The following is a 14,688-nucleotide window of genomic DNA, read 5'->3' as shown; positions in this document are numbered from 1 at the left end:
AAACAGAAGAATCATTATAATTGAATTAGAAATTTGTGATTTATCCATTCCAGTGATTAAAAATAGGAAACCTAATTTTTCAAATACTGTCACGTTTTAGTTTTCAAATGTTTGTCATTATAGGAAAACAGAGATCAGGCAGTTGTTTCTCCAGCTGGTGTCTTTACACATAATTGGAGCTGTCCAGTGGGGCTGAGTATACTATTCCAAGCTAGAGTAGGTGTGATAGAGATAATTGGGCAAATTTCAAGGAGTAAATACTGATTCATGCTTTTTATTCTGCTTGGACAAACCTCTGGTTTAAACAAGGTGTTTTTCTTAGCCTCAAAGCAGTGCATAGGAGGGTAGGGAGGTTGGGGACACACTGTTGAGAAAAATTTGTTTTTAAATCTTCTTTCTAGTGCATAGTAGAGAGAGAAGGCAACTAAAGAGCAAAATTTGTATATGCCCTGGAAAGCCCTACTTCTTGATTAACTTTATTTGGGATGATCTCTTTATAGTGCTTTTAAGTTTTGGAGTAGAAAGATGAATTTATGTAAAGAAAACTAGACAAACTAAGTTGTAATCATTAAATGACTGCTTCCCTTCTAATTTCCTTCTTAGAAAACTACAGAAAAAAGTTGTTTAATACCTGCTTGGAGCCTCCAAGTAGTATTCTCTTTATTTTAAAAGCTTTCATCATAGTTGTTTCTTAAGAGCCTCTTTGAAACATTGACTTCTGGCCAGCCACTGTAGCTCACGCCTGTAATCCCAGCAATTTGGGAGGCCAAGGCAGGAGAATTGCCTGAGTCCAGGAGTTTGAGACTAGCCTGGGCAACATGGCCAGACCCCGTCTCTAAAAAGGAAAAAAGATAAAAATCATAGAAACACTGATTTTTTTTTAGTCTAATTTTTACATAAAGAGAAGAACCTTAATAAGGACCAGGCCATCTGATAAATTGTGATTTGCAAGCACAACTCCTAAACACTCACCATGGCTGAAAGTCATGATCTGATAAAACCATAGATTTATATGTTATAGAATTCTGTAGCTTTCACAGTATTTTATCTCATTTCATCCTCACAGCTCCCCACTCCCCAGGTTAATTTGTAACATTGAAGGTTTGCTCTTCCTAGGACTTAGTCCAGAATAATTATTGAGCCAGCCACAGATTCTTTTGTGTGTGTTGTTCCTTGATTTCCATGGTTTTCTGCTAAATCATCAAGAGTGCAGGAGTGTAGTACTCTGAAGCATTTTCCTTTGTGAATGCAAAGAAGCCGTTATGCCCTCAGTTGGTTTATGATAGAAGGCTCCATGTGTAATGCCCACTGCTAGTCTTTGACTCTTTCCTCTGTAGTACATCACACTTACGCTACCCACCCCCTGCAACCCCTAAGCTGCCTGAGTTTATAAGGACTGTGACAGAGGAGGAAAACAGTCTGGTCTTCTTTTTGGGAAGAATCCTTCCCTTTCCATGGCCCCCTTGAGTTCCTTTTCTTGGGGAAGGTAGGGTGGAAGGGATGGAGGATAAACACTGCTACATGTAATGGCAGTATCCATTTGGATTCCTGTAAGCCCATGATGGGTCTCCCAGACAGTAGTGAAATGATAGTAGCCTCTTTATTGATGAAGTTGTTTATTCTTTTTTCCCTAGGATGTTTCTGAACTTCAGGTGGCAGTCATTAAAAAGATGAAATTTTGTGCCTATTTAGTCATAAGGGTGTTTGAACAGTTATAGTATTGGCACCTATACGTATTTTACTGGAGATTTTCCCTTGTATAAACAGAAAATTTGGACCAAGCATGGTAGCTCACCCCTGTAATCCCAGCACTTTGGGAGGCTGATGGAGGGCGGGTAGCTTGAGGATAGGAGTTTGGGACTAGCCTGGGCAATGAGACCCCATCTCTACAAAAAATAAAAAGAATTAGCCATATATGGTGATGTGCCCCTGTAGTGCCAGCTACTTGGGAATCAAGGTTGGAGAATCCTTTGCACCCTAAGAGTTCAAGGCTGCAGTGTGCAATGATCATGTGACTGCATTCCAGCTTGCATGACAGAGTCACACCCTGTCTCTTGATTTAAAAAAAAAAAATGGACAAAATGAGTTAAAGTAAAATGACTTGTTTTTTGTCTAACATGAAATAATAATGAAAAAGTTTTATCTATAACTTGAGAGTGTTTAATGTATTCTGTTACGTCCTGTGAAAAGAAAGTTTTCTTATTTTTATTCTTATTTTTGTACCCTGTTCTGTCTTTAATTTTTTAACTGAGATAATTTATATATTCAAAGATGTGGACACTATTACACTCCCTATATTAGGATATGACACATTCATTAGGTAGTTAAAAAGGACTTTTATATACATGTTTTAATGAATAAAATTAGTAATGTGTTTGACTTTTTTCATCTGTCAAGTTTTCTATGTAATATTAGCATAAAATTTCTGGACATTTTGAAGTGTGCTGTTACTTAGCAGAAGAGCAGATCTTTTCTGAGAATTTATTATAGTCCTACTTTGCCAGAAGACTCAAAAATAATCAAAAGATAAATAATCTCTATGTAGTAGCAATTCGTTATCTTATATACGTCTGCCCTCTTGTGTGTCTGTATTTGTGCATCTTGATTTTGTTTTATTTGGGGAAAGTCACCAAAAAAACCCCTGTAAAATCAAAACTATAATTAGAATGTTTTATCATTAGTATCAATTGTAAGTGTATTATAGAGCAGCTCCACTGAGTTTTCAAGAACATTCATTTTAATATGGTGGTTCTGATTTGCATTAAACATACATATTCTTATCCAATTAAAATATAAAAGGCAACATTAAGCATTAAAAAATGTTTAGTACCCTGTAAATTAAGAACTTATTCTATAGTAGAACATATTTGAGCATTTAGTATATTAAATTTAAAAAATGGTTTTCTTATATCTTATTCTTCACACTTTATGATGAAGAATAATTATTTAAAGAGAGAGTTTATTCTACTTTATAATTTGAGTTATAGTATAGTATTCTGTAATCCTCACAGACTAAGAGTTTAATTTCTATCAAAGAATGGAGAACAAAAAAATTAGTTATTTCTGTTTACTGAGAAAAATATTGTAACAAACAGTGTAATCAAAGGAATATGACTAATCAGTTCAAATTTTCCACTTGTTTTTAAGACTAGGGATACTTTTTGTATTGGTAATTTACTAAAACCAGTGAGGTGAGTGTATCACCTGTTGTTTATAAGCTTTCTACTTGTTTTTAGGGATTTCCAGCTTGTAGATGAGGCATCACTTAAGAAATCTCTGCCCTTCTGTTCTTCAGATATCCCTGAACCAAACACTTTCCACTCCCCGTCTCTAGTATCTCTCATGGGTTCAGAAAATTTAATAATGTCTCTTTCACTATTGAGTTAGCAACACTTGTGTAAGAAACCAAGGTCAATATTGATGTTACATATTCTTTTAGTAACCATGTTTTACAAGATATGGTTAATTACACATCCTCTACTCTTTTAATAATAGTTATATTAGTAACATGCCTTCAACTGAAATTAAAATTGTTGGATTATGCAGTATAGGTGTAAACTATTTTAGACTTAATTTTAAACTTTAGTCAACTTAAATTACCAAAGTTTGGTGAATATATTTTCCAGCACTAAATTTTACTTCAGTTGTTTTATGAGTTATTGGAAGATGTTCTGAAATGATCAGAGGAGAAATTGAAAATTTATTCATCAAGAAAATAATTATAAATAGCATAGCTGGATCTATAATTTAGCTCAGTAGAGTGGACTACAAAATAGATGCTTACCATTTGGTTGATAGATGAAGAAAAATAGCTATATCCTATTACAGTTGACCCTTGAGCAACAAGGGCTTGAATTGCGAGGGTCCACTTATACATGAATATTCTTTTCCCCCACTCCCCACACCCCTAAGACAAGACTGCAAGACCAACCCCTTCTCTTCCTCCCCGTCTTTCTCCTCCTCTTCCTCCTCTGCCTACTCAATGTGAAGACAATGAGAATGAAGACTTTTATGTTGACCCACTTCCATTTAATGAATAGTAAATATATTTTCTCTTAGGATTTCCTAAATAACATTTTCTTTTCTCTAGCTTATTTTATTGTAGGAATATAGTGTATAATACATATAACATGCAAAATATGTGTTAATTTACTGTTTATGTTATCATTAAGGTTTATGGTAGGCTATTAGGTAGTTAAGATTTTGCGGACACACGCATTGTCAGCTCCCCTAACCCCCATGTTCAAGGGTCAGCTGTAGATGTAATAGATGGGCCAACAAGTTCATTTCAAAATATAATCTAAGAATTAGTTAATATCTGGAGAGAGAATTCATATATTTTTTAAAAATACTTGAGATAATATATTTTTCTGTCACTGGAAATCTTGTTTTCCTTGCCTGCATTGGATGTTAGGTTGGAATGGAAGACAACCTGTAAAATCATTCTGAAGTCTTAAGGTTTCATGATTCCAAAGATATAGTGTGGTAAGCTAGGTAACTCTAGCTCAGATAATTCACTACAGTGCCTTAAATGAAGAGTAGATTCTATTCGGTTAGTATATTAGTGATATGACTAATCTCACTGTCGCATATTAACCACCAATTCTCATCTGTTGATCATATGTCTTAGAACAGATTTATGATTTACCTACATGTACTAGAATTCTGTGATTCTTTGAAAAAATTACTTAAGAGGAATTTTATTATGTAAGAGTATGGCCTTACTTTTCCATACTTGATTCTCATCGACTTTAAAAGATGTTAATGTGGCATAGAAAAAATACAATTTCTGTTTTAGAATGTAGATTCTGATAGTTACTACAAATAGTTCTTTATAATAAGATAACAGATGTGAGGAGTCAGTGGACTATTTTGAATAATGACACTTCATTTGTGTTATTACTTTGATACTTGGTGAAGACCTGAAAAATACTTAGTATTAAAGAAACTTTTACAGTGTAATATAAATTATATTCACCTCAAAAGAGTAAAAATAATGCTTTATATATGAAGTGAACTTGTTGGCAGTGCAGTTTCAAAACTAAACTCTTCATCTTCAGAAAAGATTTGGGATAGAAATTTGTGAGGCATGTTGAGGAAATCAACAGTTGCATTTTATACACTTATTTTAAAGTTAATTTTTGAAAATAAAGCCCTTTTCATGTTTACAAGATCCAGCAGATGAATGCATATGCTAACAATAAGTTTTAGTCTTAATCTTGACCTTTTCACAGAGAAACTCTTCTACTCAGGAAGTGGTCTGTTATACAGTATTGTTTTCCCATCTGCATGGGATGACGGATTTTCAGCTGATGTGGCAAGTTGCAGATCTAGAGGTTGTAGCAGAACTTCAGAGAAGCATCACGATGATACAGATCAGCAAGAGACATATTAAGATGAGACAGAAATTGATAAATAGATTCTGTAGATTTTGACGTGCTTGTTGAGGCATTTCAATGGTTGAGGCTCTTCTTATAGCTGAGCGAGTGAGGTGTTGGACTTTCTCCATGATACCAGCAGGAGAGGAAGTCTGAAGTTTTAAGTGGTTGAGAGAAAGATAAGAAGCTGGCAGCCAAATATGAGATAACTGTCTTCTTTTAGGTAGCCTGGAATGTAAAAATAATAAATGGATTAGAATCATATATGTAACCTATTCTCAGAACAAAAAATACAATTTTGCATTAATTCATCTTCCTTAGCACTATTGTTATTTATAACATCGTGTTTCTGTAGTCTCTCTCTCTCTCTCTCTGTGTGTGTGTTTGTGTTTGTGTGTGTGTATGTGCATGTGTTTCTATGTGTCTGTCTCTCTTTCTCTCCTTTTTTGATGGGGCACACCATGACAGTCTCATTTGTATTAGGAGTAGTAACTTTAGTCTTTGCCTTTTTCTCCCAAATTTACTACAAGTATTGCAGTAATCCTCAGTGTCATCCATTAGTTCCTGGAAACCATGACTTTATGCAAAACAACATAATAACAAAACCATTTTTACCCTAGGCTGATTGATGTAAACAAGAGTTCCTATAGCATATTTCTGGTCACAAAAACATCACCAAACTTCTCAATAAAGACCCCAAACACTTCTAATATTAAACGATGAGAGAAATATGACCTATGTATACATTTAAGAAAGATTAATAAAAATCAGATAGGACAGGTGCAATGGCTCACGCCTGTAATCCCAGCACTTTGGGAGGCCAAGGCGGGCAGATCTCCTGAGGTCAGGAGTTTGAGACCAGCCTGGCCAACATGGTGAAACCCTGTCTCTACTAAAAATATAAAAATTAGCTAGGCTGGTGGCATGTGCCTGTAATCCTAGCTACTTGGGAGGATCACTGGAGCCCAGGAGGCAGGGGTTGCAGTGAGCCCAGATCATGACACTGTACTCCAGCCTGGGTGACAGAGCAAAACTCTGTCTCAGGGGAAAAAAAAAAAAAGCCAACAAAGATAATTACCCAGTATTTGGTGAATCAGTGAGTAACAGTGGTTATGGTGGTCAATTAAAAACATGGAATCAATGTTTGAGAAATGAAGATTGTCAGGAGCACATCTGACTCTATGCAGATCAAAAACAATTCAAATACGGTGGGATCTCTGAGTGCTTTTGTGCCGTAGCATTTATTGTCATGCATTTGTATGATCACCCTAGACTTTACCAATTTTTATTCGATAATAATTTGTATTTATCCATTCATTGATTTTTCAACGCTCTTATTCTGGTTTGGGGTGCTGGTGGCTGGAGCCAATCCCAGCAGCTCAAGGAGGGAGGAACCCACCTTGGATAGGAGGCCACTCCATCACAGGATACACTCATGTACACACTCACACTCAACCCAGGACAACTTAAACATGCCAGTGAACCTAATGTGCACTGTTTTGGGATATGGGAGGAAACCAGAGTCCCACAGATGTGGGGAGAACATGCAAGCTCCACACATACTTAAATGTTGTAACAAAATGACATAGAAAGAAATGATGTTATTTGAGGACCTGCTGTATTTGGTTTAAGGTACAGCTTGTTTTGGGTTATTCTTTTGGGTAAAAGTTCTAACATATAGTTTCTTTAAATCTGTTACTCTGTAGATGTAATTGGTTTGATCAGTCACTGTATTCATAGCTCCAGAGCCAATCTCATAAAAAGGAAATGCGTACAACAAATTGTTCCCTGGATCTTAATTTTAATCTAAAATAAAATAGTGTTAAATGGGAAGTGTTTTACCAAAAATACAGATTCAAATTGTCATTCCTTTTTATGATTTTATAGAATGTTATCTTAAGTAACATTTTAATAAGATTTGATGTTAAGTACTGAAGACTATCAAGCTTGGAACGCATAGTAATTATTATTATCTCACTACCACAGACATATCCTATTTACAGACTTCTACTTAATAGTAGTAGTTTCCATCATGCCTTCTTTCAGAGATCCTACAAGCTAGTGCTGCCTGTGGGGTCTATACTTTGAAGATTAATAAAATAAGAATTTATATGTCATTACAGAAAAATTATATATAGACTGAAAATTAACTGTATTAACTGTCCAGAGATAATCGTTATTAACACTTGGGGACATTTTGTTTTCAATCAGGATACTTCTGTGTCAATTTTGAAATAAGAAAAATTAAAAACGGAGTAAAAAAGTCAATAATTAACTGCCAGACATAGTGACTGTTAACATTTGTTGATATATTATTGTTAATCAACGTATTACTACCTTACCCCAGGTGTCAGATTTTATTTTCTCGTAAGTCTTTTTATGCATCCCATAAAAGCCCATCTCAACCTGTTAGCCCATTCCTGAGAGAGGAAAGTGCTGAAGGGAACAGAATGAAGTACTGAAAGAATGGCAAAGGGGGAAGGTAAGTATCAGGCATGACTAGTTAGAACCTGGCATTTACTTTTACAAAGAAACCATATGGTTTATGGTGTTTAGATTCTGTAGTGTTCAGTAGTTCAACTTGGGTCTATTATATTCTGAATTATATAGTAGACTGGGCATTTTTGGCTTGAGACTCTGTCCCCCTTCATGATATTGGTCTGTAGCAAGGAGTTCCAAACACCCAACTTCTATCAAATTTTCTTTCCTTAAAGAGTTATTAACAACCTGTATTTTTCTAGCATATATTCTTCATTGTCTAAACAGGTGGCTAAAGGCTGTTATTTAGGTTGTCTATAACACTTCTACTTAGAAAATGGCAGCTTATAAAAGCAGAACTACCATTCGACCCAACAGTCCCATTACTGGGTATATATCCAGAGGAGTATAAATCTTTCTGCCATAAAAAAATACACGCATGAATGTTCATTGCAGCACTATTCACAATAGCAAAGACATGAACCGGCCTAAGTGCCCATCAGTGACAGACTGGATAAAGAAACCATGGTACATATACACCATGCAATACTATGCAGCCATAAAAAAGAATGAAATCATGTCTTTTGCGGGAACATGGATGGAGCTAGAGGTCATTATCCCTTGCAAACTAACATAGGAAAAGAAAACCAAATACCACATGTTCTCACTTAGAAGTGGGAGCAAGATGATAAGAACTTACGAACACAAAGAAGGAAACAACAGATGCTGGGGTCTACTTGAACGGGGAGAATGGGAGGAGGGAGAGGAGCAGAAAACTGTTGGGTACTGGGCTTAATACCAGGGTGATGAAGTAATACATACAACAAGCTCCCCATGACACATGTTTACCTATGTAACAAACCTTCACACGTACCCCCAAACTTAAAAGTTAAAAATAAGGAACATAGCAGCTTAAACTTGACATATATTTAATGACTTTTGTTTGAATTCTTCAGGTAAAATATAAATAGAGAGATTTTCTTTTGTTCTTTATTGAGGTTCATCCTTTAAGTTGCTTCTGTTGATATTTGCTTATTGTAGATCTAGTGGATTGGAAAATTATGGGAATATTTTATTTATATCTGAATAGTCACTTTTTTTTTTTTTTTGAGACAGAGTCTTGCTGTGTTGCCCAGGCTAGAGTGCAGTGGTGCGATCTTGGCTCACTGCAAGCTCCACTGCCGGGTTCACCCCTTAGCCTCCTGAGTAGCTGGGACTACAGGTGCCCGCCACCACGCCTGACTAATTTTTTTGTGTTTTTAGTAGAGACGGGGTTTCACTGTGTTAGCCAGGATGGTCTTGATCTCCTGACCTCGTGATCCACCCACCTCGGCCTCCCAAAGTGCTGGGATTGCAGGCGTGAGCCACTGCGCCTGGCCGAGTAGTCACCTTTTATGAAGATGTGTAGCAGAATACAGTTAAGAAAGGAATAATAATTAGACTTGGTAATTCCTAGTTGAACATACAGTTTTGTGAGGTTTTTGGGCTTAAATGGTCTTAAAAGGTCAGAAATTTAAAAAATTACTTTGAGACAAAACATGGGAAAGAAGGGAGTTGGCCAGGAGTTTATCATGAAGCATATACAGGAGTCATCCCCTACGTTGACACTGATAAGTTGTACTTCAGTCACATGAAACATGTCACCTTTCCATAAATACTCCATTCCCTTTTGTGATTTTGTTCTTTGCACATGTTGTTCTATCTCTGCCTGGAATGCGTCCTCCACCTTTTGATTGTCTGCCATGCAAGCTTCAGTTGATAAGGTTCAGTTTAAATATCACTTCCTAGTGAAACCTTTCATTAGTTATTAAGGCGGAATTGGTTGTCACCTCTACTGGTTTTTAATAGGGCTTTAGTGTTATCTATATGAGGATATCTGTCAGATTATAGCACAATTTAAATTTACATGTTTGTATCCCCAACTAGACTGATAGTTTCTGAAGTAAAGAAGCCATGTGTTCATTTAGTATCCTAGTACTTAGTGCATAATTGGTATGCTTCAATAAATCACTAAAGTTAAATAGGGGATTTTTATGACTAAAACTATTAGAAAATTGTTAATCAAAAATAATGCCGTGGGCAGGGCATGGTGGCACACATCTATAATTCCAACACTCTGGGAGGCCTAGGTGGGAGGAACGTTTGAGCCCAGGAGTTCGAGACCAGCTTGGGCAATGTAATGAGACCCCATCTCATTTTTAATTAAGTAATTGTTTTTATGAATGGATGAATGAATGACTGACAGGGTCTTGCTCTGTCACCCAGGCTGGAGCGCAGTTGTGCAATCATGGCTCACTGCACCTCAACTTCCCAGGCTCTAGCAATCTCCCTGCCTCAGCTTCCTGAGTAGCTGGGACCACAGGTGTGTGCCACCATGCCTGGCTAATTTTTGTATTTTTGGTAGGGACAGGGTTTCACTGTGCTGCACAGGCTGGTCTCAAACTCCTGAGCTCAAGTAATTCCTGGGATTACAAGTGTGAATCACCATGCCTGGCCCTCATTTTTAATAATAAGTTAAAAAATTTTAAAAATAATGCTGTGATTGACAGATTAACTAGTTCTAATAACAATTTGTTAGTTGAACAGGTAAGCTCTAATATTTTCCTCAAGTCTCTTTCTATCACAGATGAGAAAAATGAGGCTTAGAGGATTCACCTAAATTAATGGTCAGCTGATTAACACAGTATTAACCTGAACTAGACTTTGTATAAATGGGTTTTTAGTATTTGTGAAATACAGAGATATACCCTAAAGAGATGAACTCTTTACTGTTTAAATCATAATTAACATACTTTAAAGATGATCTTATAATCCTACAACAGCTAACTGTTATTGAAAAAGAAGAGTTTGTTTCTGGAAACAAATTGGGTATAAAGGAGATGACCAAAAATAGTATCCTGTTTCTTGTCAGATTTAGAAATATGCCGTAATCCTAGTTATTTGTAACTAACTTTATAATTTTATGCCTAAACTGAAAACAAATCTGCTTTACATGCTAAAATGTTAATGATATACATTTAATTTATTGGGCTCAATTTTTTACAGTTATAATCTGAAATGTGTGGAATCCTAGTTCTACTGAATACCAACATTTGTATGATGATAATTAGGCCAGATTTTATCCATAGAAGATGGGGCTTCCTGTCATATGATGAGAATTGAAAACCTTTGTGTGGGAACAGCAGAACCCTATTTTTGGAGTTGTCTGTGACCTTTACTACATTATAATTTATGGCATGGTTGTCAGATATTTATCATTCTCTTCTCTGCACTGACAACCACTGTATGAGTTTCCTTTAAAAAAAAAAAATTTCTTAACAGCCAACCTGTTTAATAGAGTAATTTTTCGAGGGAAAGCATACAAAAATAGTTTAGTTTTATTTTCATGTTATCTGATCTTTTTAGAGCATTCTGTTAGTCTAATCATAAATAGTTTTGGGATTTTCTGAACTTGTATCTGGCCTAAACAACCATGGAAACTGAAGTTACTCTCCACCCTCTTATTAAAAGAATGACAATATATATAAATTGGTTGTTTTGACAGAAGAGTGGTATTCATTTATAGATGAATTTTAAAATCAAATTATCTTCTAGGCCCTAGAATCAAGAGTATTGAAAACATGAAAGGTGCTTGTTAGGAGTTTGGGTGTAGAAATGCCAGACTCCTGTTTCTTGAGTTGCATGTCAGAGGCAGAAAAGTATCCACAGAGTATCTTGTGTCTGTGGATCCATGATTACTCTACTTTTTAGGGGAATGAGAAGAATAAAAATAAAGAATTCTTTACTATTCTTTGTGGGATTTATAAATCCTTTGGTTGTCTTTTCCTCAAGAAAAGTGACACTGGAAATTAAAAAAAAAAATCAAGTTCAAGATAGTATTCTGGTTTTTTTTTGAGGTGGAAGAAGGAAATAGAAAAGCCATTAGGCAACTCTAATCTTTTGACTAATGTCATATACCATGTTAGGCAGCATGTCTGGTGGAAGCTACTAGATATCAACTCCTTCAGGAATCCTTACTTTGTCTGCAGTGAGTCCTGTTTTAGCAATGTAATATCAGATGCATTCTTGTGCGGAAGGAACCTCAATAGTCTTCTGAAAACTTCTGGTGGCCTGCTTTATGACTTGCTAGACAATTGATACTTTAATGATGTTGTATATGCTGAGCATTAATCTCCATCTATACTTTAAGCATGTTCACCTCTTGCAGAACTTCTCAAACTTCAGTATTTTTGGTGGTATTCCTTTTGCTGAAATAATAAATTCCTGGGATTCTTTATGTTTGTAGAATTTAGAACTTTGCTTTTCTCCTTTTATTTTTGTTTATTCTTTTAGTAAACATGGGAGTACGAAGCAATACTTTATTAAATTGAATTCAAGTAATATCTAAGGCTACAGTCTGATATACTCTAGGATGTTTTTTTCATCTAGTTGGTTTAGAAGATTAGAATTTTCTATAGATTGAATTTGAATAAACAGGACTTGTCTATATTTGGATTGTTTGGAATTTTATTTTATTTTTCTACTACTTTCTGACATTTCCACAGATAAGCCATAAGTGAATGTGTATACACCCTTTTTTGGACTTGTGGTAATAAATTAGGACAGTTCATCATTAGATTTATGATGAATCTGTTGGCTTACAAAAGTTCACTCCAGTGGAGTCATTTTCCTTTTGAGATTGCCTAATACTAAACTTGGACATTCTATTCGAAGTTACTTTGTGGTAACAACATTCCAGAGCTTTGTTGGTCCAGACAGGCTGTTTGAAAGAATCTTCAAGCTGCTTCTGTCTGGTTATGAATAGAATTGTATATGCATAAAAATCAATATATTCTCACTCCTAAATTGACCCATAATGAAGTGCTCCTCATATGAAAGCTGTGTCTTGAGAATTCATTAAACAACAGCACTGATAGATTTTTCTCTCTGAAATTGACAATTTAGCTTATTGCTGTTGCTATATTTCTGTAGATTTGCCTTCATTATTGTTTTTTAAATATTGAAACAATGCTTTACAAGTTTATTTACAAGTAAAATATTCTTCTTAACCCTGTAGGAGTTGGAACTTTAGAATATTTTCTGGGGGAAGAGAATATGGGGAGGTAGTATTGAGAAAGTCTTAAGGAGAAATGAATGCCACTTAATAAATGTACCCCCTATTAATGTGAGTGAATTGGTCAACCTTTTTTTTTTGGGCGGGGGACAGGGGTGAAAACTAAAGATGGAGTACCTTTTCAAAGGCACTAGAGGTCCTCAGTTGACTGTGAGTATGCTGTACATCCAGGCTTCGTTTTCATGTGTTTATTTGGTAACACATGTTTCAGAATTATTCTGGGTAAGAACTATGATGTGCTATTTCTGAAAATACACAAAGAGACTACATCTTATCTAATTTATGCCACTGTAATTTAGAAGGATTATTTTCTTGATTTTCTGCCTTTAGGTTTACTTTGCTAGTATGATCATTTCTTTGTTAATTCACAGTTTTGATGAAAGTTAGGGATTTTTGTAGCAAATAAAGCAAGATTCCTCTGATCAAACACATCAAAACAAATAGTGTTGGATATTTAAAATGGTAGTATGGGGGGGGTTCAGAAATAAAATTGAGGAATGCTGAGGACTGAGGATTTAATAGGGAACCTAAAATAAAGTATCGAAATGTGATTTTTGTGAAGTTTTGAGGAGATGTTAACTTGGATTTTAGGTATCAGATGAATTGAAGGCATGAGTATTTTAGCAATGAAACAAATAAAAGGAAACTTTGATTGGGGTGTGTGTTTTTTTTTTTTTTTTTAAAGTCTGTGCAGTTAGTTTGAATTTTGCCTTCCAGGAGGTATTGCTTAATAACTAAGGACATCTGTAATTTTCGTATATTTCTGGTTTTGAAAATGATCAGTAGAATATAATTTAGACTATTAAGAATGTAATGCCTATGCATAAATTGAATTTAAATGAAATGGAATGGTTTTAAATTAAAAGAGAAGTTTGTATTCTCTGAATTTGCCTTTTGCCTTTTAGAGTATCATTTACAGTATTTGGGGGCTTTCAAATTTGGTTTGTCAGTGTCATGATTTACTTTAAGCCATGCTGATCAGTATATAGAGGATGTGCGTGTGGCTTAGTGACAAAACCTAAACTTCTGCCAAGGTTTCCCTGTTTTCTTAGTTCTGTGATCTTGAGCAGTTCACCTTTTTGCATCTTTCCTAAATTGTAGAATAGGGATGCAGTATCAAATATATAATTAAGAGGACCAAATGAAATATTTGTGTACACGAGTATATTAGGAAATTGTTCTTTAAGAATAAAAAAGAAGTGTTCATTGGCCCTCCTCATTTCTGGGATTGGTAATATATTGTCTAATTTAGAGAGGTAACTAGACTTTAAATTTAAGTTTTTTTAATTAAAAATTTAATATATTACATAATTTAATGTTACACGTGTAATGAGTACATTAAAACATTAAAATACATTGAAATTTTCTGAAACTATTGTATTTATGCAATGTTTTCTTATTGTTTCTTAATGTCACTAATTAAAGATATGATTATATACCCAAACGTGATTATTTTCCTTTATGCCTACTAAAATACAAATAAAATAGATTTGATATTTGAGTTTTAAGAAATGATAGTGCTGTCACGCCTTTTAGTAAAGCAAGTACTCTGGCTCTTTCATGTGTTTTTAAAACTTAATGCTTCTTAATTTAAACATCTTTCATATTTTTTCCATTTGATTTCATCTAACACTTTTTAGCACTTACTTTTAAACCACATGTCTTCATAAACAAAGACAATACTTAACTTGCACCTTAAGGTATAGATGAACTAGTTGG

General features: G+C 34.9%; 2 protein-coding genes across 23 annotated transcripts in view; one reads left to right on the top strand and one right to left on the bottom strand.

Annotated features, from left to right (window-relative positions):
* The window catches only part of CEP85L (centrosomal protein 85 like), a 243,813-nt gene that overhangs the window by 140,456 nt on the left and 88,669 nt on the right, over positions 1-14,688 (top strand). The gene's annotated exons all lie outside the window — the stretch shown is intronic.
* The window catches only part of PLN (phospholamban), a 91,561-nt gene continuing 81,965 nt past the window's right edge, over positions 5,093-14,688 (bottom strand). For 9 of the 10 annotated variants that reach the window (XM_063620834.1, XM_063620836.1, XM_055262603.2 and 6 more), the window contains one exon: positions 5,093-5,606. In XM_063620834.1, the coding sequence (XP_063476904.1) occupies positions 5,351-5,606 (256 nt within the window). In that variant the 3' untranslated portion in view covers positions 5,093-5,350. Of the gene's footprint in view, positions 5,607-13,086; positions 13,443-14,688 lie in introns of those variants that run through there. The other variant, XM_055262620.2, reaches the window with a different exon arrangement.

This window comes from Symphalangus syndactylus, chromosome 2 (assembly GCF_028878055.3).
Source record: "Symphalangus syndactylus isolate Jambi chromosome 2, NHGRI_mSymSyn1-v2.1_pri, whole genome shotgun sequence".
In the NCBI taxonomy this organism is placed as follows: Eukaryota; Metazoa; Chordata; class Mammalia; order Primates; family Hylobatidae; genus Symphalangus; species Symphalangus syndactylus.
This window is presented reverse-complemented; position numbering and strand designations above follow the sequence as displayed.